General features: G+C 54.2%; 2 protein-coding genes across 7 annotated transcripts in view; one reads left to right on the top strand and one right to left on the bottom strand.

Annotated features, from left to right (window-relative positions):
- The window catches only part of ARRDC5 (arrestin domain containing 5), a 31,030-nt gene extending 20,798 nt beyond the window's left edge, over positions 1-10,232 (bottom strand). Inside the window, exon 1 of the mRNA XM_031934764.1 lies at positions 9,799-10,232. Within this exon, the coding sequence (XP_031790624.1) occupies positions 9,799-10,156 (358 nt within the window). The 5' untranslated portion in view covers positions 10,157-10,232. The remainder of the gene's footprint in view (positions 1-9,798) is intronic.
- UHRF1 (ubiquitin like with PHD and ring finger domains 1) overlaps positions 2,387-24,042 on the top strand; it is a 67,217-nt gene continuing 45,561 nt past the window's right edge. The window contains exons 1-4 of one of the 6 annotated variants that reach the window (XM_026455521.1): positions 2,387-2,606; positions 3,816-3,978; positions 21,833-22,084; positions 23,470-23,633. In XM_026455521.1, the coding sequence (XP_026311306.1) occupies positions 2,425-2,606; positions 3,816-3,978; positions 21,833-22,084; positions 23,470-23,633 (761 nt within the window). In that variant the 5' untranslated portion in view covers positions 2,387-2,424. Of the gene's footprint in view, positions 2,607-3,035; positions 3,188-3,815; positions 3,979-9,984; positions 10,231-12,269; positions 12,502-18,136; positions 18,153-21,832; positions 22,085-23,469; positions 23,634-24,042 lie in introns of those variants that run through there. The other 5 variants (XM_026455522.2, XM_026455524.2, XM_026455523.2 and 2 more) reach the window with 5 other exon arrangements.

The following is a 24,042-nucleotide window of genomic DNA, read 5'->3' as shown; positions in this document are numbered from 1 at the left end:
CGTGGATTAGAATGCAGGAGCTTCCCAAGGCTATGACAAAGGACTACAAACTCAGTGGCTGCAAACCACACATTTATTTGGAGATAGAGTCTCACTCTGTCACCCGGGCAGAGTACAGTGGCTTGATCTTGGCTCACTGCAACCTCTGCCTCCTGAGTTCAAGTGATTCTCCTGCCTCAATCTCCTGAGTATCTGGGATTATAGGCACACACTACCCTGCCCAGCTAATTTTTTTTTTTTTTTTTTGAGACACAGTCTTGCTCTGTCACCCAGGCTGGAGTGCAGTGGCACAATCTAGGCTCACTGTGACTTCCGCCTCCTGGGTTCAAGCAATTTTCTGCCTCAGCTTCCCAAGTAGCTGGGATTACAGGCGCCCGCTACCACACCTGGCTAATTTTTGTGTTTTTAGTAGAGACAGGGTTTCACCATGTTGACCAGGCTGGTCTGGAACTCCTGACCTCCAGTTATCTGCCTGTCTCGGCCTCCCGAAGTGCTAGGATTACAGGTGTGAGCCACCGCGCCCGCCCCACACATTTATCATCTTACAGTTTGGGAGGTCAGAAGTCTGAAATAAATTTTAGGGGCAGGGCGGGTTCTAGGAGTCTTTATTGCTTTTTCTAACCACCAGAAGCTGCCCATCTTCCTTGCCTCTTGGCCTGATCTTTTTTTGTTTTTTGTGAGACTGAATTTTGCTTTTGTTGCCCAGGCTGGAGTGCAATGGCACGATATCAGTCCACCGCAACCCTCGACCTCCTGGGTTCAAGCAATTCTCCTGCCTCAGGCTCCCGAGTAGCTGGGATTACAGGCACGCACCACCACGCCAGGCTAATTTTGTATTTTTAGCAGAAACAGGGTTTCTCCTTGTTAGTCAGGCTGGTCTCGAACTCCTGATCTCAGGCGATCCGCCTTTCTTGGCCTCCCCAAGTGCCGGGATTACAGGTGTGAGTCCACGCGCCCAGCCCTTGGCCTGATCATTGTAAAACCTGCTTCCACTTTCCCATCTCCTTTGACTTTGACCTTTTTGTATCCCTCTTTCACTTATTAGGACCTTTTAAGGACATTGTGCCCACCTGGATCACCCAGGAGACGCTCCTCAACTCAAAATCATTAACTGAATCACACCTGCAAAGTTGCAAAGTCCTTTTAGCTGTGTAAGGCACTGTATTAACAGATCCTGGGGATGAGGACGTGGGGGTCTAGAGACACAGATCTTTGGGGGCCATGATCTGTCTCCTATATAGGGACATAGCAGAAGTCCCACTGACCAGATAGAGGCGATAACAGAGTGATGAAGAAACTATAAAAAGCTAAGTGGGAACTCAACGTTTTTCTGCTCACAGCTCTCAAGAGAAAGACCAAAGTCCTCGCCGGTGGCCTTCAAGGTATTATATATCACCCCTCTGACCTCAACTCCCCCACCCCTTTGCTCAGTGGGCCCCAACCACACCAGCCCCTTCCTGCTCCCTGGACACCTCTAAGCCTTTTCCGGCCTCTGGGTTTGACCTTCCCTCCTAGACCCATCTGTCCTTGGAGTCTCATCTCCCATCCCAGCTCAAATGTCATCTTCTCTGAGAGGCCCACCGCAATGGCCCCAGTGACAGAGTATCCTCTCTCCCCGCCTCCCAACTCATGGCTGCTGCTCACTCTCCTATAAGGAATCATCTCAAATTATCTGCTTTATTTATTCATTTCTTGCCTGTCTCCCCCAGATGGGAATTTTTCCTCCCTGAGACCACCAACTGGGTCTGCCACGTACACCCCTGGGTTCTGCAGCTCTGAGCAACCTGTCCGGCTGCTTTGTAGGTGTCCAGCACAGGTCACTCGTGTGCCCGCCAGGACTGGTCAGAGTGGAATAGACAGGGCGGAGGGGGCAGGGCAGCCCTGCCCGCCTGGACAGCCTGGAGAAGGCGGGAAAACGAGGCGGGAAAAGACAGCAAACAAGCCCTGCGGGTGGGTAGGGTGGAGAGCCCCGGCAGGCCCTGACGCCAGGCAGTGGGGCTTGGGGCGATCAGGCGAGCCATCGGGGTGCAGGTGGTCTCCTAGGGGCCCCCCACATTCCCTCGCAGTATTTACACATTGATTCCGGCCTTCTTAGACCTACTGGTCAATGCGTGCGACTGGGGGCTTGCGAACGGACTTGGACTTAAGAGGTCAGGGGGTCTGTATCCTGGGGGGTCCCCAAGGCTCCTGGGGGGGGCCCACGTGCGGGGGGTGACCAGGCCCTGCCACGCAGACCCTTTGCACGCTGGGCGCGCCCAGCAGAGCGCGCAGGGCTAGGCGGAGCCGTGGCCCGCTGGGCGGAGGCGCCGTGGACAGAGGAGGGGGCGCCCCCCACCCTCTTTCTCGCTTCCCGCCACAGCGCCGGCCAATCAGGAGGCAGGCGCCCGCCCCCGGCACGGCCTCCTGCGGCCCCGCAACTCCCAAATGCCGAGTTTTCGCGGGAAAAAAATCAGAGCAGCTGGCAGCGCGGCGGGCAGCATTTGCCGAGCGGGCGCTCCGGGTCGCACGCACGTCCGCGCGGGGTCCGGGCCACGCACGCGGCTTCATAGCTATCCCCAGCCGGGCCGGGCGCGCAGACAGACAAGCGGTTCGCGGCGACCAGAGAGGTGAGCCGCCAGGTCGGGGTGCCAGCCTGGGCCGGGCGCACAGGGCTCGGGGACTTTGCAAAACTTTCCCGCGCGGCCAACCCGGGCGCACTCGTGTCCCTCACTCTGTCCCGGGATCCAGGGCCTCCCCTTCCGCCTAACCCTCGGGAGTCGCTCCCCGACACATACCCGGCTGGAGCCGGGACCAGCGCTGCGTCCCCGGAGCCCGGCTGGGGGTCGAGCGCACCGGGTGGGGGAGGGACCAGCCAGCCGCCGGGGAGGATGTCAGGCTCCGCGCCTGCGCGCGGGGCTCCCCGCGATTCAATTGTCGCGCCCGAGCCCGATTTCGCGCGCCCTGAGCTCCCCGGGCGCATCTGGGCCAATGGGGGGCGAGCGGGGCGGGGCAGCCGGGTGCGGCGGAGCCAATAAGAGGCGGCTCAAGTGAAGGGGGGCGGGACTTGAGCTGGGGCCCCTTGGTAGTCCCGGCGGCGGGGGTGGGCGTGGGCTGCTGGCGCGACCCGCGCTGACCGGTGGGAGTGCGGGAGGGACGCCGGGGGTCTAGGGTCTGGAGGGGCGCGAGCTGCCGGGACTTGGGGGCCGAGGTGAGTCGCGGGGCGCGCGCGGGGGTGGCCGGGACGGGCGGCCAGTTGCCATGGCCACCGCGGGGCGGGCCCGGTCGCGCACGCGCGCGTTTGGGGGGCAGCAAGGGGGGGGGGGGGCGGGCACCGAGGGGTCCCGGGGCCCGCGTATCTCGCGTGGGGTTTTTTCGTCTCAGTCGCACTTGGTTGAGTTCCCCCGGGACTTCTGAAGTTCCGGCCCGCGCTGGACTTCTGGGATTCCCTCTTCCGTAAATAGGAATCCGAGGAATGAATGAATCAATGAATGAAATGAGTAAAGGAACCAACTCGGCCACTTGGCCCAGGCCTCCTTCCTCCTCTGGTCGTGGGGAAGGAGGGATGGGTTGGACCTTTTGCTTTCTTTTCAATTCCCTCTTTTCATTCTCCTTCCTCCTCAATCTTCAACACTTGGCTAGTCGTTAATGCCTTAAGTCCTTAATTTACTGTGTCTGGCCCTGGCCGGGGTCTGGCTGTATAGGAGGACTGGGAGGGCATCCTGGGAGTTTCCTGGTGTCCACAGGCCGGACAAAAGCAACCCCGACTCCTTAGAGCATGGTATGGCTTGGAGGTGTTGGTAAAACTGATCTGGGGTTTTTGCTGTCTCTTCCCTCAGCGCCGACACCATGTGGATCCAGGTTCGGACCATGGACGGGAGGCAGACCCACACGGTGGACTCGCTGTCCAGGCTGACCAAGGTGGAGGAGCTGAGGCGGAAGATCCAGGAGCTGTTCCACGTGGAGCCAGGCCTGCAGAGGTTGTTCTACAGGGGCAAACAGGTACACCCGCCGCCAGCACCTTTGTTCTATGCCTGGTCCAGGCCCCGCGCCTCTGCAGCCACCAGCCGATACTTTATCCCTCCCACCTCTCCCCCTACAACCTCGTCCGGTCCCACTTCACCTCTCCCGGAAGGAGAAGTCCACAGAAACCTCAAATGCCTGCGAGAGGAAGGAACAAAGGGAGGACTCACAGATTGACATGCTGGGCTGGCGGCTGGTCCTCGAATCTATAGGGTCTGGGCTTTTAAACTTAATTTTTCAAAGCTCCCCCTCAAAATAATGGCTAGAGAAAGAAGTTTTGGAGGTGGCCGATGGAAGACTGAGGAATTTTCGAGAAAGGGCCCAGGACCATCCCGTAGCTAGGACGGAAGGGACCGGGTTTTCTTTTTTAAATATCCACCACCAATTAATTACTCACAGCCTGTACCAGTTAAGCGTCAGACCCCAGAGTGTTTTTTTCTAAAAATTTGGATTAGCTTATTCAGAGTCTGGAGATGGCGCTCCCTAATCAGGAATTTCCGCCACTCTGAGCCTGCTGTGCTGCGGCTGCTGGTGACCTGGGGCGCGTGGTCCCCGAGGGGTCCACCGGCCTTCATCTCTTTCTCTGTTCTTTGCCCAGCCCCTCGTTGCATTTAAAATGGCCCCCTTTGATTTCATAGCTGCCACGTTTGGGACGCTCCCTCCATTGGCACCTGGGGGGGTTGGAGGTTCTACTTTGGTTGGTGTTTTTGTGGGGGACTGTGGGACATACTGTGAGTGGGGTTTCCCGGCAGGATGAAACAGTGTGATTGAAGGTGTAGGTCCCATCTGCTGGAGATGGTTGGACCGTGGGGACGGGCATAGACTACTGGAACTGGATTAAAAGTTGTCAGTTGAGCTGCGTGTACCCCCACCGTGTTGTTGTTGGATTTTGAACCGGGTACTGCTGCCATCTGGTGTCTAGGTTGGAAAATAAACACCGCGCCCGGCCAGGTTTTTTGGGGGCTGGGAGGATCATGCCTGCTCACTCCAGATGAGATCTGATGATTAATTTCTCTGGCTTGCACGCCGTAGACCTTCCTTAGCCCTCTTCCCGTAAGAGACGTGATGACTTGAGTTGTAAGAATCTGAGTTAACCCGCCCTGCCCCGGGAGGAGGCGATCTGAAGAACTTGGGGAGTTGATCGTGCAGCCGCGTGCGCGCAGGGAAGAGGCAGGGCTGGGCTCAACAGAGGAGCTCCGCCTGGCGCTCTCTTCCTCCCTCCTCCTACGATGCGTGCTCCCTTTGTGGCATCCAAACTGATTTTGATTTGCTGCTCAGCCTATTGGGTTAGCACAGAAGGCTTCCTTTCACAAAGTTTCTGTAGCCTGCACAGACCTGCTAAGTTCACGGCGTAGCTCAATGGCGGGTTGGACTCTCATGCTCCCAAGTTCAGGAGAGGAGATAATGCTGAGTATCCACTCTATGCCAGTCACCGAGCTAGCATTTTAATTTTTGCATTTCACCCATGCAGGAATGGGAAAACACGTAAACACACCTGCCATGTAGATTTTACCATCGATATTCTGACATATGAGGTTTATCATGAAGCGTTCTGTCTTTCTCTATGCCCATCAAGCCATCTTTCTGGGATGCATTTCAAAGTAAGTTGCAGACACCAGTCTACCTTTCCCTTAATTACTGCAGCACACCATCAGTAACTAGAACTAGAGCTCAGTATTTGTTTTTGGTTCTGTTCTCACTGATTTTTTTTTTTTTTCTTATTGAGACAGGATCTCACTCTGCCCAGGCTGTGGTGCAGTGGCGCGATCACAGCTCACTACAGCCTTAGTTTCCTGGCCTCAAGCAGTCCTCTAGCCTCAGCCTCCAAAGTAGCTAGGACTATAGGCGTGTACCACCATGCCTGGCTAGTTTTTGTATATTTTGTAGAGATGGGGTCTTATTATGCTGCCCAGGGTAGTCTCCTGGGCTCAAGTGACCCTCCTGCCTCGGCCTCCCAAAGTGTTAGGGTTATAGGCATGAGCTACTGTGCCTGGCCAAAAAACTTTGAATATAGTGAAACAGATGTTAAACAGACTGAATAATTTTGACAAATGTCTACATCCATGCAACCCAAAACCCCTATCTCCCCTCATTTGTAACATAATACTTGAGTCATACAATAGTTTCTGTCACATCTCTAAGTTTAGTGTGACAATGACAGGAACGCTTATGTTAATTAGACACATACATTGTGCTTTTCTTTTTTCTTTTTTTTTTTTTTTTGAGGCGGAGTCTTGCTCTGTCGCCCGGGCTGGAGTGCAGTGGCTGGATCTCAGCTCACTGCAAGCTCCGCCTCCCGGGTTCATGCCATTCTCCTGCCTCAGCCTCCGGAGTAGCTGGGACTACAGGCGCCCGCCACCTCACCCAGCTAGTTTTTGTATTTTTAGTAGAGACGGGGTTTCACCGTGTTAGCCAGGATGGTCTCGATCTCCTGACCTCGTGATCCGCCCGTCTCGGCCTCCCAAAGTGCTGAGATTACAGGCTTGAGCCACCACACCCGGCCACATTGTGCTTTTCTTTCTTTCTTTTTTTTTTTGAGACAGAGTTTCACTCTTGTTGCCCAGGCTGGAGTGCAGTGGCGCCATCTGGGCTCACTGCAACCTTCACCTCCCAAGTTCAAGCAATCCTCCTACCTCAGCCTCCCAAGTAGCTGGGATTACAGGTGCCCACCACCACGCCTGACTAATTTTTTGTATTTTTAATAGAGATGGAGTTTCATCATGTTGGCCAGGCTGGTTTCAAACTCTTGACCTCAGGTGATCCACCTACGTCAGTCTCCCAAAGTGCTGGGATTACAGGTGTGAACCACTGCGCCTGGCCAACGTACATTGTGCTTTTAATTGTCAGGATGTTGGCAGTTATGACACCTGGACCTAGCCCTACGGGAACTCACCCGGACTGAACAGGGAGCTGGGATTGGAACCTGGGATTTTGGTTTCTGAGACTGGGCTCTTAACACTGAATTTCGTCTCCCAGGTCAGCTCTGGTAGTTATGAAAAGATTCCGTGTTCCTACGTAACCTTCATAACCGCCTCTTAGATCCCTTACCCTGTGGCTGTTCCCTATGCAGTAGCTTTTTTATTTTTATTTTTTTTTTGAGACGGAGTTTTGCTCTTGTTGCCCAAGCTGGAGTGCAATGGCATGATCTCGGCTTACTTCAACCTCTGCCTCCTGGGTTCAAGCGATTCTTCTGCCTCAGCCTCCCGAGTAGCTGGGACTACAGGTGTGCGCCACCACACCTGGCTGATTTTTTTTTTTAATTTTTTATTTTTAGTAGAGATGGGGTTTCTCCATGTTGGTCAGGCTGGTCTCAAACTCCTGACCTCAGGTGATTCACCACCCCCCTTGGCCTCCCAAAGTGCTGGGATTACAGGTGTGAGCCATTGCACCCGGCCCCCATGCAGTAGCTTTCAAGAGATTGTGTCGTTGCTTCTGTCTTCTGGGCCACAGAGAGGTGATGCAGTTTACCCACTTGGACGGCTCGGAAAGTGAGCTGGCGGCAGGGAGGTTTGGACAGTAGAGGGAAGGGGGCACAGAGGCACACAGCAGCACCTCCCAGTGCCACGTGAATTCTGCAGGCACCCAGGCTCATGTGATAGAAAGCAACGCAGTTCCTGGTGGGCGCAAATGGGCCATTGTCCTTATAGAATGTTCTAGAGTGTTCAGTCCTTTTTTTGTCCTGTTTAAAGAAACTTGGCCTAGCAGCGCAAGGTCTACGGTGAAGTTGATGGAGACCCCAGAGCAGAACAGAGTTGGATCTGTCTCGGAATATGGAGGATCTTGTGGTGGCCTCACTTGGGCTGAATTGGGTGGCGGTGATGTCACTTGATGCGTGGGAATGCAGGGAGCTGATTGAGGGCAGTGACTTTGGGCGACGGTCCAGCGTAGGCAACCGGAGAGGCATCTGCAGCTCCCCATCCCCCAATCTTTTTTCTTTTTGGCTGCACATCAAAATAACAATAGCTGTCTTTTGTGGCACCTTTAACCTGCTCAGGTACAACACTGCACTGTACGTAATCTTTTCAGCATCCCTGGCCAGAGACTCGCCAGCTCCCACATCATCTTATTTTAGACAGGGCTAATACCCACCACGTTGCAGCGCAGTGCGAATTCAATGAGGTTATGAATGTGAAGGGCGGAGTGAGCCCCGTGCCGGGCTCACAATGAAAGTGAAATAAATCTCTTAGCACAGGGCTTCTCCCGCTCTGTACTGTGGCTGTTTGGGGCCAGGTCATCCTCTGGCTGGGGCTGTTCTGGGCACTGCAGGGTGCTGGGCAGCATCCCTGGCCTCCACCCACTCCATACCAGAGCACCCTACCCTACCAGTCATGACAACCACAAATATCCTGAGACTTCCATGCCTCAAAGGCAGGATTAGAGTCAGTCTGATGCCTCAGTTGAAATGGTGGCCTGGGAATGGCCTTGCAAGGGTCACTTGTCATAGTGATGCCTCGGGTGTCCCCACTGGACAGCCCCCTTGCAGAGACCTGCCCTTCTGGCTGCAGAAGGGAGGGTCCCCACCACCAGCTCCCACCCACTGTTGCATCCCTCCCCCAGGAGGGCTCCCTGTTAGAGGGCAAGGCCTCTGTTAGGATTACTCACCACTGCTGTTGTGGCCCCAGAGCAGCTGTAGACAATCGGTAAATGGGTAGGTGTGGCTTTGTTCCAATAAAGCTTGATTTATAAAAACAGGTATGGCCGGGTGCAGTGGCTCACGGTTGTAATCCCGGCACTTTGGGAGGCCAAGGCAGGTGGATCACCTGAGGTTAGGAGTTCGAGACCAGCCTGCCAACATGGTGAAACCCCCGTCTCTACTAAAAATACAAAAATCAGGCGGATGTGGTGGCGCATGCCTGTAGTCCCAGTTACTCAGGAGGCTGAGACAGGAGAATCGCTTGAACCTGGGAGGTAGAGGTTGCAGTGAGCTGAGGTCCCACTACTGCACTCCAGCCTGGGCAACAGAGCAAGACTCCGTCTCAAAAAAAAAAAAAAAACCCCATAAAACAAAACCAAAACAAAGTAGGTGCAGGCCAGAATTGTCCCTGTGGACATAGTTGGTCAATTAGATTGCATACTTTGATCCAGCCTCAGTTGGTGTGTCCGGGTTTTCTGGCTAGGAAGAATGCTGCTGTGAAATGTGTTGGAACAGATCCTTACGTGCGCCATTGTTGGCGTCCTTCCAGGTCAGGGGTTCTCAAACGGATCTCAGGACCTCTTTACATCTTCCAGAATGATCCGAGAGCCCCAGGAGCCTGTGTCTGTGGATTCTGTCGGTTGTCACTGTGTTAAAAATTGAGGCCAGGCATGGTGGCTCATGCCTGTAATCCCAGCACTTTGGGAGGTTGAGGCAAGAGGATTGCTTGAGGTTGGGAGTTTGAGACCAGCCTGGGTCATGTGGCAAGACCCCGTCTCTACAAAAAATCATGAAAATGAGCCGGGCGTGGTGGCGCATGCCTGTAGTCCTAGCTACTTGGGAGGCCAAGGTGGGAGGATCACTTGAGCCTGGAAGGTAGAGGCTGCAGTAAGCCAAGACTGTACCACCGCAGTCCAGCCTGGGAGACAGAGTGAGACTTTGTCTCAAAAAAAACAAAAAAGCAAAAAAACAACAAATAAATTGAAAGCTGAGAAATTCAAAGCACAAGACAAGCGTGCCCCCTCTTTTAGCTGTCAACATGGCGGAGCCGTCCCTGGTGACGCAGCCTCCAAAGATGCCCCTGTGCCCTCCTGAGACCGCAAGAGGGAAAGTGGCAGCGACAGTAATGGTAGTGTCTTGGTGGCGGTCATGTTGACCTCACTGACCTCCGAAGTGCCGCTCTAGTGTCTCAGCGGTGACAGGGCCGCTGGGATCCTCCCGCATCGGTTTTGCTTCCTCCCCTCTTCCTCCATCTGTCTGTCTTGCCCGCACCTGAGGTTGCCGCGGAGGCACTGAGACGAGCCAGCAGGAGCTGTGGCTGCCCCCCAGGAAGGCAGAGCAGTTTCTTACTTCCTTCCCCGCAGGTCGCGTCAGGCCTCTGCAGGCGCTCTCTTCCGGCTGGAGGTCCCTCTTGGTTCGAGGCTTACACGGTTCTTGCTGAGCTCCTAAACGTCTTGTTTCTATCCCGGAAGTTGCTGTCTCTAAGCCAACTGGACAACCACCGCTCCTCAAACCTGGAGGCATTTATTATCGTCCCTGCTGTGCCGCTAGGCAGCGTTCGGCACCCTGAAAGAGATCCCCCGAGTATGGCGCCGGGGGGGGGGAGGGGGGGGCGGGGGGGGGGGGGGGGGGTGCAGCAAGCTTTTAGTCTTAAGTTTTCATTTTTTTTGTTTTTTTCTTTTTCTTTTTTTCGAGACAGAGTCTCGCTCTGTCGCCCAGGCTGGAGTGCAGTGGTGTGATCTCGGCTGGTTGCAAGCTCCACCTCCCAGGTTCAAGCAATTCTGCCGCAGCCTCCCGAGTAGCTGGGACTACAGGCATGCGCCACCACGCCCAGCTCATTTTGTACTTTTTAGTAGAGATGAGGTTTCTCCCGTGTTGGTCAGGCTGATCTCTAACTCCTGACATCCAGTTATCTGCCCACCTTGGCCTCCCAAAGTGCTGGGATTATAGGCGTGAGCCGCCATGCGTGGCTGATTTTTTTTTTGTTTGTGTTTTTTTTTTTTTTTTTTTTGAGATGGAGTCTTGCTCATCACCCAGGCTGGAGTGTAGTGGCGTGATATCGGCTCACTGCAAGCTCCGCCTCCCGGGTTCACACCATTCTTCTGTCTCAGCCTCCCGAGTAGCGGGGACTACAGGCGCCTGCCAACGCGCCCAGCTAATTTTTTGTATTTTTAGCAGAGATGGGGTTTCACCGTCTTAGCCAGGATGGTCTCGATCTCCTGACCTTGTGATCCGCCCGCCTCGGCCTCCCAAAGTGCTGGGATTACAGGTGTGAGCCACCGCGCCCGGCCGTCTTTTTTTTTTTTTTTTTTTTTTTGAGAGGAGGCCTTGCTCTGTTGCCCAGGCTGGAGTATGGTGGCACGATCTTAGCTCACTGCAGCCTCGAATTCCTGAGCTCAAGTGATCCTCCTGTCTCAGCCTCCCTAGTAGCAGGGACTATAGGCTGTATACCACTACACCTGGCAAATTTTAAACATTTTTGTAGAGATGGGGTCTTGCCATGTTGCCCATGCTGGTCTTGAACTCCTGGCCTCAAATGATCCTTCTGCCTCAGCTTCCCAAGGTGCTGAGATTACAGGCCTGAGCCACTGCTCCTGACCTCATATATATATATTTTTTTGAGACAAGGTATCAGTGTCTCCCAGGCTGGAGTGCAGTGGCGCGATCTCAACTCACTGCAACCGTCGCCTCTTGGGCTCAAGCAATCCTCCCACCACAGTCTTCCAGGTAGTTGGGACTAGAGGTAAATTTTGTAGTGATGGGTTTTGCCATGTTGCCCAGGTGATCGTCACCTTCTGGACTCAAGTGATCCTCCCGTCTCGGCCTCTCAAATCACACCTGGGATTACAGGCGTGAGCCACTGCACCCAGCCCCATTTTAACTTTTTTTTTTTTTGAGGCAGTCTTGCTCTGTCGCCCAGGCTGGAGTGCAAGTGGTGCGATCTCAGCTCACCACATGATCCACTTCCTGGGCTTACGCCATTCTCCTGCCTTAGCCTCCCGAGTAGCTGGGATTCCAGGCACCTGCCGCCACGGCTGGCTAATTTTTTGTATTTTTAGCAGAGACAGGGTTTCACCGTGTTAGCCAGGATGGTCTTGATCTCCTGACCTCGTCATCCGCCCGTCTCGGCCTCCCAAAGTGCTGGGATTATAGGCTTGAGCCCCCGCGCCCGGCCAACTTTTCTAATAATGTTTTTCGTTTTGCCGAAAACGGCAAGTGGGTTTTAGATTAAGTCACTCCTTTTACTAGGCACAGTAGTAGACCTTGAGTTAGGGCTATAGTGGTATCATTTAAAAGGAACATTTAACTTCACTAGGTCAATGATAGGAGACCAGCCCGGCCAACATGGTGAAACCTCATCTCTACCAAAGATACAAAAATTAGCCAGGTGTGCTGGCATGCGCCTGCACTCTCAGCCATTCAGGAGGCTGAGGTGGGAAAATTGCTTGAACCCAGGAGACGGAGGTTGCAGTGAGCCGAGACTGAACCACTGCACTTGAGCCTGGGTGACAGTGAGACTCCGTCTCAAAAAAAAAAAAAAGAAAAAAAGTCCCATGTACCCATCACCCTCTGAAGTAGTCGTCTGCTGCTGTGTCTGATCTTGTTCATTTTGCTCATTTCTACCCTAGCCACTTACCTCTACCTGACTGGATTGTTTAAGAGATGGGATCTTGCTGTGTTGCCCAGGCTGGAGCACAGCGGCTGTTCACAGAAGTGATCATTTTGCATGACAGCCCCAAATTCCTGGGCTCAGGTGACCCTCAGCCTTCCAAGCAGTGGGGACTACAGATGTGAGCCACCATACCGGCTCCTACTGGATCATTTTGAAGCAGGTTACAGATGTTGTAACTGTAACACAGACATCATAGGTACAGGCATTTCAATGCATCTTCCCCAGTGGCTTATAGATCATGCAGATAGCAAATCGATCAGGAGGGCCGGGCCCGGTGGCTCACGCCTGTAATCCCAGCACTTTGGGAGGCTGAGGCCGGCGGATCACGAGGTCAGGAGATCGAAACCATCCTGGCCAACATGGTGAAACCCCGTCTCTACTAAAAATACAAACATTAGCTGGGTGTGGTGGCACTCGCCTGTAGTTCCAGCTACTCGGGAAGCTGAAACAGGAGAATCGCTTGAACCCAAGAGGTGCAGGTTGCAGTAAGTCAAGATCGTGCCACTGCACTTCAGCCTGGCGACAGAGTGAGACTCCGTCTCCAAAAAAAAAAAAAAAAGATAAAAAAAGAACATCGGTCAGGATGCTGGGCACAGTGGCTCAGCCCTATAATCCCAGCACTTTGGGAGACCGAGGCGGATGGGTCACCTGAGGTCGGGATTTCGAGTCCAGTTTAACCAACATAGAGAAACCCTCTCTACTAAAAATAGAAAATTAGCTGGGCGTGGTGGCGCAGGTCTGTAATCCCAGCTACTTGGGAGGCTGAGGCTGGAGAATCTCTTGAAGGAATCTCTGGGAGGCGGAGGTTGCATTGAGCTGAGATTGTGCCATTGCACTCCAGCCTGGGCAACAAGAGTGAAACTCCTTCTCAAAAAAACAAAAAAAGTCGGTCAGGATGCCGGGCATGGTAGCTCAGTCCCATAATCCCAGCACTTTGGGAGGCTGAGTCGGGAGGATCAATTGAGCCCAGGAATTTGAGACCAGCATGGGCAACATGGAGAAACCCTGTCTGTACAAGAAATACAAAAAACTTTCTGGACGTGATGGCCGATGCCTGTAGTCCCAGTTACTCGTAGGGGCTGAGGCGGGAGGATTGCTTGAGCCCAGGAGGTCGAGCTTGCAGTGAGCCATGGTCATGCCACTGCACTCCAGCCTGGGCAACAGGGAGGGAGACCCTGTTTTAAGAAGAAAAAGAAAATTGATAAAGATATAGATGATTTGAACAAAATGAGTAACAGGGTTACTGTAATGACATGGATGAAATCTTAACCCAGCAAGAAAGAAAACACATTCTTCTCAGGCCACAAGGAGTGCTTAGGGAAACTGACCACATACAAGGCAAGTCTTAAAAACTTGATTTTTATTTGTATTTTATTTATTTATGAGACTGAGTCTCGCTTTGTGGCCCAGGCTGCAGTGCAGTGGTGCGATCTCTGCTCGCTGCAAGCTCCGCCTCCCGGGTTCACACCATTTTCCTGCCTCAGCCTTCCGAGTAGCTGGGACTACAGGCGCCCGCCACCACACCCGGCTAATTTTTTGTATTTTTTCTTTTTAGTAGAGACTGGGTTTTACCGTGTTAGCCAGGATGATCTTGATCTCCTGACCTCGTGATCCACCTGCCTTGGCCTCCCAAAGTGTTGGAATTACAGGTGTGAGCCACCGTGCGCGGCCATATTTATTTATTTTATTCATTTATTTGAGGCAGAATCTCGCTCTGTCACCTAGGCTGGAGTACAATGGTGCAATTTTGGCTCACTGCCTCTGGGTTCAAGTGATTCTCCTGCCTTCGTCTCCTGAGTAGCTGGGATTACAGGCGTGCGCCACCACACCCGGCTAATTTTTGTTTTTTTTTTTTTTGTTTTTTTTTTTCTTTTGAGACGGAGTCTTGCTCTGTCGCCCGGGCTGGAGTGCAGTGGCCGGATCTCAGCTCACTGCAATCTCCGCCTCCCGGGTTTACGCCATTCTCCTGCCTCAGCCTCCCAAGTAGCTGGGACTACAGGCGCCCGCCACCTCGCCCGGCTAGTTTTTTGTATTTTTAGTAGAGACGGGGTTTCACCGTGTTAGCCAGGATGGTCTCGATCTCCTGACCTCGTGATCCGCCCGTCTCGGCCTCCCAAAGTGCTGGGATTACAGGCTTGAGAGCCACCGCGCCCGGCCTTGTTTTTTTTTTTTGAGATGAAGTCTCGCACTTTTGCCCAGGCTGCAGTGCAGTGGCTGGCTCTCAGCTCACTGCAAGCTCCGCCTCCCGGGTTTACGCCATTCTCCTGCCTCAGCCTCCTGAGTAGCTGGGACTACAGGCGCCTGCCACCTCGCCTGGCTAGTTTCTTGTATTTTTTAGTAGAGACAGGGTTTCACCATGTTCGCCAGGATGGTCTCGATCTCCTGACCTCGTGATCCGCCTGTCTCGGCCTCCCAAAGTGCTGGGATTACAGGCTTGAGCCACCGTGCCTGGCCTAATATTTGTATTTTTAGTAGAGATGGAGTATCACCATGTTGGCTGGGCTGTTCTTGAACTCCTGATCTCAAGTGATCTTCCTGCCTCGGCCTCCCAAAGTGCTAGGATTACAGGCGTGAGCCACCAGACCCAGCCTTTTGTTTTTAATGTATTTGTTTGTTTGTTTATTTATTTATTTATTTTTGAGATGGAATCTTGCTCTCTTGCCCACGCTGGAGTGCAGTGGCGCGATCTCGGCTCATTGCAAACTCTGCCTCTTGGGTTCAAGCAGTTCTTGTGCCGCAGCTTCCCGAGTAACTGGTACTACAGGCGCCTGACACCATGCCCAGCTAATTTTTTGTGTTTTTAGTAGAGATGGGGTTTTGTTATGTTGGCCAGGCTGGTCTCAAACTCCTGACCTCAGGTGATCCACCCGCCCTCGGCCTCCCTAAGTGCTGGGATTGCAGGCGTGAGCCACTGTGCCTGACTCCATAACTTTAGAACAATGACTGCCTTACTGACCGTGTTTTCTCTCACCTGTGGAGTCAGAACTGAACCATAACCAAGCTTCCTCCTGCCTGCTACGGGTCCCTTCTGGAATGTTCCAGAAGTGGCATCAGGAGGCTGCCCAGCCAGCTCGTGAGTCGTATTCTGGAGTCAGAGTTTGGTGCAAGCCTGGGCCAGGCCCCATCCCCACTTCCCTGCCTGATTTGCCCCTGTCTACACCATTGTACTGGGAGACACTTCCTGTCCGTCCTACGTAGCCCATGCTAAGCAAGGTGCTTCTGTCCACCTCACCTTTCCGATGCAGGAAGGGCTGAAGTCATGGAGGGGCGGTGGGTCAGGCCCAGTGAGGGTGGCATGGATGCTGTCCTTAGTGACAGATGAGAGGGGATGGGCTGGGACTGCAGGCCTGGCTCCCCTAGCTGCTCCTGCGGGTCAAGGGCTGCCCATTAGCCTGACCAGGGCCCCTCTTTGGATCCCTCCTGTCTGCCCAGTCCACAGCCCTTGCCCCCCTGTCCACCTGCTGCCAGTTCTCATCGGCCCTGCTTGCCTACTTGACTCCGCCGCCCTGGCCTCCCCTCCTCGGTCTCTCTCCTCCCCGACTTGTCCTCTGTCTGAGTCTGGCAAGATAGTCCGACCGTCTGGCCCCCTCCTGGCTCCGTCCGCTCCTCCTCCTGCCTTCTGCTGTCCAGGTCACTTGGTTTTTGGCCTGCTGGCCGCCTGCTCTCCAGGCTGCCCCTTGCCCAGGGCTGCACCCCCAACCGGTCCTCTGTCTTGGTGGTGCTGGGACTGTATTTTCTGTCCTCTGCAGTGGGCTGGTTTCCCTTGTGTGCTGAGACCCCTCTGCTTGGCTGTCCCTGGCTGCCCCACGCAGCTGAGCTGTGCTCCCGCTGGCTGGAGCTCAGGATGCCCATGCTCTTCTGGCAAACAATGCTGCTGTAAACACAGGGCGAGCAGCTGCCCCTCTGCTCACGTGGTCTTCGGACACACGTGAGGGCCGCTCTAGCTTGGGTGCTCACTGCGGGCGATTCTCCCCTCCAGGGGACACTGGGGGATGTCTGGGGACATGCATGACTCAGGGGCGCTCCTGGCGTGGAGTGGGTGGAGGTCCAGAGTGCTGGTTGGCACCCTACAGGGCCCAGGATGGCCCCACTCCAGAGAGCGATCCCACCCCAAATGTCAGCTTTGGCAAGGGGGGTGTGCCTGGCCACAGAGGTGCTGGCCCGGATGCAGATGAGTGCCCTGTCCGTCCCTCTGAGCTCCGTGTGGCTTGTCCTGTGCTGCTTTCCCTGCCCCAGTGATACTGGGGGCACTTGACTTGTCTCTCTCTTATTTATTTATTTATTTATTTATTTATTTATTTATTTATTTATTTATTTATTTTTAAGACGGAGTCTCGTTCTGTCGTCCAGGGTGGAGTGCAGTGGCGAGATCACCTGCAACCTCCACCTCCTGGGTTCAGGTGATTCTCTTGCGTCAGCCTCCCGAGTAGTTGGGATTACATGCATCCACCACCATGCCTGGCTAAGTTTTGTATTTTTAGTAGAGACGGGGTTTGGTGATGTTGCCCAGGCTGCTCTCGAACTCCTGGCCTCAAGTGATCTGCCCACCTCGGCCTCCCAAAATGCTGGAATTACAGAGTAAGCCACTGTGCCCAGCCACCCCCCACTTTTTTTTTTGAGACGGAGTCTCGCTCTGTCGCCCAGGCTGGAGTGCAGTGGCCGGCTCTCAGCTCACTGCAAGCTCCGCCTCCCGGGTTCCCGCCATTCTCCTGCCTCAGCCTCCTGAGTAGCTGGGACTACAGGCGCCCGCCACCTCGCCCGGCTAGTTTTTTGTATTTTTTAGTAGAGGCGGGGTTTCACCGTGTTAGCCAGGATGGTCTCGATCTCCTGACCTCGTGATCCGCCCATCTCGGCCTCCTAAAGTGCTGGGATTACAGGCTTGAGCCACCGCGCCCGGCCTACCCAGCCCCATTTAAAAAAAAAAAAAATTAATAAACTTGATTTTCTAGAGCAGTTCTAGGTTCACAGCAAAACTGAGCAGGCAGCACAGAGTTTCCGTAGATCCCCTGCCCTGACAGGCATAGCCGCCTGCACTGTCAGCTTCCCCCACAGAACGGTGCATTGGTTATAATGGATGGCCTTCTGTGGAGTCATCTTCATCTCCCAGAGTCCACAGTCTACACCAGGGCTTGCCCTTGGTGTTACATCTTTCATTTATTTATTTATTTATTTATTTTTGAGACAGTGTCTCACTCTGTCACCCAGGCTGGAGTGCAGTGGCATGATCTTGGCTCACTGCAACCTCCGCCTCTCGGCTTCAAGTGGTTCTCCTGCCTCAGCCTCCTGAGTAGCTGGGACTACCCAGCCTGGATAATTTTTGTATTTTTAGTAGAGACGGGGTTTCACCATATTGGCCAGGCTGGTCTCGAACGCCTGACCTTGTGATCTGTCCGCCTCGGCCTCCCAAAGAGCTGGGATTACAGGCGTGAGCCACCGTGCCCAGCCGGTGTTACATGTTCTATGGTTTAGACAGATGTGTGATGACATGTATTCACATTACAGTGTCATACGAAGTCATTTCACAGCCCTAAAAATCCCCTGTGCTCCATGGAGTTAGCCTTCCTGACCCCAGCCTGGGGCAGCCGCTGACCATCTTACGGTTGCCACGGTTTTGCTTCCTCCAGAATATCATCCGGCTGGAGTTGTACAGTAGTACATGTAACAGGCAGGAGTTTCAGATGGGTTTCTTTCCTTTTTTTTTTTTTTTTTTTTTTTTTTTTTTCTAGATGGGATCTTACTCTGTCACTCAGGCTAGAGTACAGTGGCATGATCATAGCTTGCTGCGCCCTCTACCTTCCGGATTCAAGTGATCCTCCCGCCTCAGTCTCCAAGTAGCTGGGATTACAGGTGTGCATCACCGCACCAGGCTAGTTTTTTTTATTTTTAGTAGAGACAGGGTCTCAATATGTTGCCCAGGCTGGTCTTTAGCTCTTGAGCTCAGGCGATCCTCCCACTTCTGCCCTTGACTTCCTAAAGTGCTAGGATTACAGGCATGAGCCACAGTGCCCTCTTTTTTTTTTTTTTAAGTCAGCTTCATGGTGTTTTTTTGTTTTTTTTTTGTTTTTTGTTTTTTTTTAAACGAAGTCTTGCTCTGTTGCCCAGGCTGGAATGCAGTGGCGCGATCTCTGCTTACTGCAAGCTCCGCCTCCCAGCTTCAAGCAATTCTCCTGACTCAGCCTCCGGAGTAGCTGGGATTACAAGCGCCTGCCACCACGCCCGGTTAATTTTTGTATTTTTAGTAGAGACGGGGTTTTACCATGTTGGCCAGGGTGGTCTTGAACTCCTGACGTTAGGTGCTCTGCACTCCTTGGCCTCCCAAAGTGCTGGGATGACAGGCGTGAGCCCCTGCGCCTGGACTGAGTTACATTTTAACGCATGGATGGCCACGTTGTGTTGATCCCCCTCAGCTGTTTTTTTTTTTGTTTGTTTTTGAGACAAGAGTTTTGCTCTTTCTCCAGGCTGGAGTGAGTGCAATGGCATGATCTCGGCTCACTGCAACCTTTGCCTCCCAGGTTCAAGCAAGTGATTCTTCCTCCTTAGCCTCCCAAGTAACTGGGATTACAGGCACCCGCCACCATGCCCGGCTAATTTTTGTATTTTTAGCAGAGACAGGGTTTCACCATGTTGGCCAGACTGGTCCCGAACTCCTGACCTCATGATCTGCCCCCCCTCGGCCTCCCAAAGTGTTGGGATTACTGGCGTGAACTACCGCGCCCAGCCTCAGTCCCCTCACCTGTTGATGGACACCTGGGTTGCTGTCACCCTCTGGCTGTTGTGATGTTGTGTGAACCTGCATATACAGGTTGACATGCCTCTTTCTCTCCATCCGTGTCACCTCTCCCCGAAGCCAGCTGCTCTGTGCTAGAGAGCCGGTCCTGGTACCTCCTGGCACCCAGGCAGTGCCTAGCATGTTGGAGGCATTCACTGCTTGCTGGGAGAACAGAAGGGCTGAAGCAGGTATTGTTGGGCCCTCGACATCTATGGTGGGTTTCGGAGTAGCCCTTGAAACCCTTGTAGCTGTGGGTGGGTATGCACATGTTCAAACGGGTTTTTCCAATCCTGGAGGATCACTTGCTTGAGCCCAGGAGTTCAAAGGCAGCCTGGGCAACGCAGCAAGACCCCATCTCTAAAAAAATTAGCTGGGCATGGGTGATGTGTGCCTGTGGTCCCAGCTACTCAGCAGTCTGAGGCAGGAGGATCGTTTGAGCCCAGGGTTTGAGGCTGCAGTGAGCTACGACTGCGCCACTGCACTTCATCCTGGGCAACAGAGCGAGATCCTTTCTAAAGAAAAAAAAAAATCAGACCAGGTACCGTGGCTCATGCTGTAATCCCAGCTCTTCGGGAGGCTGAGTTGGGTGGACCCGTTCAGCTCAGGAGTTCGAGACCAGCCTGGCAAATGTAGCGAAACCCTGTCTCTACTAAAAATATAAAAATTAGCCAGGTGTGATGGCTCATGCCTATAGTTCCAGCTACTCAGGAGGCTGAGGCACAAGAATCACTTGAACCGGGAAGATGGAGATTGCAGTGAGCTGAGACAGCACCACTACACTCCACCCTAGGCGACAGTGAGACTCCATCTCAAAAAAAAAAAAAAAATTTTTTTTTTTTTTTCTGGAAAAGATGAGTCAGCCTTTATCAGGTTCTTAGGTCGATGGTGAACAAAGAAAGAAAGCCTGCAGAGAAGGGCTTTGGCCTTCACTGTGACCCCCATGCTGTTTGTATTTGAACAGCCCTCAGGCCTTGGAACTCCAAGGGATGGAATGAGGAAGAGCTGACATTCCATGTATGTTTCTCTCCTCCCTTTTCCTAAGAATGCTCCTGAACGAGGGCATTTCTGCCTCTAGGGGACACAAGGTGATGTCTGGGGGACATCGGTGGTTGTCATGACTGGTGGAGGCCAGGGACGCTCTAGTGCCTCTGCAGCGCCCAGGACGGCCCCACTGTCTAGTGCCCAGAGCGGGAGACCCATCCCCCCGAGTGGTCAGCCCTGATGTCAGCCATGCTGAGGTTGAGAAACCTGTGTTAATTACGCAGAAACCAACCAAGTCCAATCCTGCTTGCACCAGGCACAGGATAAACTCCCGACAGGACAGATGATGGAAACCGGGGGACCCCCAGCTCCTGGGATTCACTCCCTCTCTCCCTTCCCAGTCAGTGTGTGGATTTTAATGTGTGCAGCCTCCTGGGACCTCAGTAGGGCAGAGCATCATGGGATAAGGAGTCTCTTGGGGGCCTGTGGAATCCCTAACCAAGGGGTCTCACCCAGGGTGATGTCACACTCCCCCTACCCTGTACTGGATGATGTCTGGGGACATTTGTGGTTGTCACAACTATGGGGTGTTCCTAGCATGGAGTAGGTGGAGGTCAGGGATGCTACTCAGCACCCTGCAGTGCCCAGGACGCCTCCACCCCAGAGAATGATCCAGGACCTGGCCCCAATGTCCGCAGTGCCAGGGGAGAGGAACTTGTTGCCTTGGGGTCATCTAGATGGCAGACCACCGGGATGGGGGTCCTAGATGGCAGACCACCGGGAGGGGGTCCTAGATGGCAGACCATTGGGAGGGGGTCCTAGATGGGAAACCACCGGGAGAGGGGTCCTTGATGGCAGACCACCAGGAGGGGGTCCTAGATGGCAGACCAACGGGAGGGGGTCCTAGATGGCAGACCACCGGGAGGGGGGTCCTAGATGGGAAACCACCGGGAGGGCGTCCTAGATGGGAAACCACCGGGAGAGGGGTCCTTGTTGGGGGTTGGTGGAGTGTGGATGGGCAGCTTCTGACAAAATGCCTCGGCTTCTCCAGCCACCAGATACAGCTCAGGTGATGAGCTCCTCCTTGCACACCTGCTGAGTCAGGTGACCTGGGGGGCAGGCTGTGGAGCCAGGCTGGGGACGGGCCCCAGGGGATGAGGGCATCAGGATAAAGGCACACAAAGGGGTGGAGCTGAGGCTCGGAGGAGGTGCCCTGGCAGGTGAGATTGGCACTGGAGCCTTACCCAGGAAGCTCATGGATGCTGGCATGTGCCTCTTGCCGTTCAGGTGGGACAGGGTCTCTCCGTCTCGGCACTGGACAGTGGGGCTGTCCTGGGCACTGCAGGGTGCCGAGCAGAGTTCCTGACCTCCACCCACTCCATGCCAGGAGCTTCTCCCAGTGGCGACAACCACAAATGTCCCAGATATGGCCCAGCATCCCCTGGCGTCTGAATCATGTTTGGTTGAGAACCAGTGACAGAGGTGACACACATACACTGTCACAAAAGCTGCCGTAAACGCGAAGTATCAGAAAAAACTCCCGAGACCCCCATGTATGCTATGCGTGGTGCCCCGCAATGTTGTTTTGTGCTCCTGGGTGTGTCCTGCATGCGGTGCCAAAAGCCCTCTGGCATGGTCCAGGTATCATGGCCCTTTACTCTGATGCAGATTGCCCCCCCCACGAGGGCTGGGACATAGTGCTTGGTTCACGACGTGCCCACAGATGCCCACTTGGCATTTGGTGGCTGAACAGCATCTGCCTCTGGTGTCCCTGCAGATGGAGGACGGCCATACCCTCTTCGACTATGAGGTCCGCCTGAACGACACCATCCAGCTCCTGGTCCGCCAGAGCCTCGTCCTCCCCCACAGCGCCAAGGAGCGGGACTCCGAACTCTCCGACACTGACTCGGGCTGCTGCCTGGGCCAGAGTGAGTCGGACAAGTCCTCCACCCACGGCGAGGCAGCCGCCGAGACTGACAGGCCAGCCGATGAGGACATGTGGGACGAGACGGAGTTGGGGCTGTACAAGGTGCGCCTCCCCTCTGCAGCTGCTCTGGGGTTGGACATTCTCCTGCCATTCTGATCTTTGCATAACCAGGGCCCACGGGAGGGGCTTCCCATGCCCCTCTCCAGCTCTGGCTGGGGAGAAATGGTCAAGGGGTGGTTTCCTGCACGTTCCTTAAGGGGAACACAGTACCCTGAGCTTCCTTTGTGGACCTCTAGAGCAGAGTCCTGTGTGGGGGCCTGCAGGTGTTTTATCTGTGAAGCTTGCAGTGGCTGTGATGTTTCTTTTTTTTTTTTTTGTATTTTTAGTAGAGACGGGATTTCACTGTGTTAGCGAGGATGGTCTCGATCTCCTGACCTCTTGATCCGCCCACCTCAGCCTCCCAAAGTGCTGGGATTACAGGCTTGAGCCACCGAGCCCGGCCTGGCTGTGACGTTTCTGAACTTGCTGCCACCATGTAAGATCAGGAATTGTCACAGAAAGATCTGGATTTCTAGCTCTTTTCTTTCTTTCTTTTTTTTTTTTTTGGCAGGATCTCACTTTGTTGCCCAGCCTGGGGTGCAGTGGTGTGATCACAGCTCACGCAGCCTCGAACTTGTGGGCTCAAGTGATCTTCCCCCTCAGCCTCCTGAGTAGCCGATGTTATAGGTGTGTGCCGCCACACCCAGCTAATTTTATTATTTTTTTAATACATGGTCTCATTCTGTTGCCCAGGCTGGACTGCAGTAGTGCCATCTCGACTCACTGCAACCTCCACCACCCGGGTCCAAGCAATTCTCGTGCCTCAGCCTCCTGAGTAGCTGGGATTGTAGGCGTGTGCCACCATACCTAGCTAATTTTTGTATTTTTTATAGAGACAGGGTTTCGCCATGTTGGCCAGGCTAGTCTCGAACTCCTGGCCTCAAGTGATCCTCCTGCCTCAGCCTCCCAAAGTGCTGGAATTACAAGTGTGAGCCACCACACCCAGTCTGTTTTATTTTTTAGTAGACACAGGGTCTTACTATGTTGCCCAGGCTAGTCTTGAGTTCCGGGGCTCAAGCATCCACCTGCCTTGGCCTCCCAAAGTGTCAGGATTCCAAGCGTGAGCCATGACGCCCTGCCTGAATTTCCAGCTTCTCTTGACAAATGGGCAGCTCTGGTCTCTCAGAGCCTCCTAGCAGCTGTGGCTAAAGCAGAACTGCAGGGGCCTTTGTGAAGACAGTCCATGGCCCCTGGCCCCACATCCCCATCACCCTCGCTGGGGCTGGTTTCTCACGGGCCTGGGTTCCCAGCCGGGGAGGAGAAACCTCGCTGTGGGCATTTGAGTTGGTGCCCCAGTTCCAGAGCATCTCAGTGTCCGAGAACCAAGGTGGTCTCTTGTCAGTTTTCCTTACCCCGCTGGGATGCCAGAGTTCCCTCCTTCCTCACAGGTCAACGAGTACGTCGATGCTCGGGACACGAACATGGGAGCGTGGTTTGAGGCGCAGGTGGTCAGGGTGACACGGAAGGCCGCCTCCCGGGATGAGCCTTGTAGCTCCACGTCCAGCCCCGCACTGGAGGACGCGGACGTCATTTACCACGTGAAATACGACGAGTGAGTCATGGCAGGTGGGCGGGCCTGGGTACTCAGGCTCTGAGACGTGCGTCCTTGGCTGCGGGTGTTCAGGCCAGAGCTTGGCACTGTCTCGAGATGGTAATCAGGATCTAGGGCCCCACCCTCGAGTTCCTAACAGCATACAAGGCTGCCCACTCGGGGACCAGGCTGGGGACCCGAAGCCGGCTGCCCGCTCCTTTGTCTCTGCGGAGGGATCTGCTGTGCTCAGCCGCTGAAGCTGCCACCCCATCAGTTTTTCTGTTTTTTTTTTTTTTTTGGAGATGGAGTCTTGCTCTGTCGCCCAGGCTGGAGTGCAGTGGTGCGATCTCGGCTCACTGCAAGCTCTGCCTCCCGGGTTCACGCCATTCTCCTGCCTCAGCCTCCCGAGTAGCTGGGATTACAGGTGCCC

This window comes from Piliocolobus tephrosceles, chromosome 21 (genome assembly GCF_002776525.5).
Source record: "Piliocolobus tephrosceles isolate RC106 chromosome 21, ASM277652v3, whole genome shotgun sequence".
Lineage (NCBI taxonomy): Eukaryota > Metazoa > Chordata > Mammalia > Primates > Cercopithecidae > Piliocolobus > Piliocolobus tephrosceles.
This window is presented reverse-complemented; position numbering and strand designations above follow the sequence as displayed.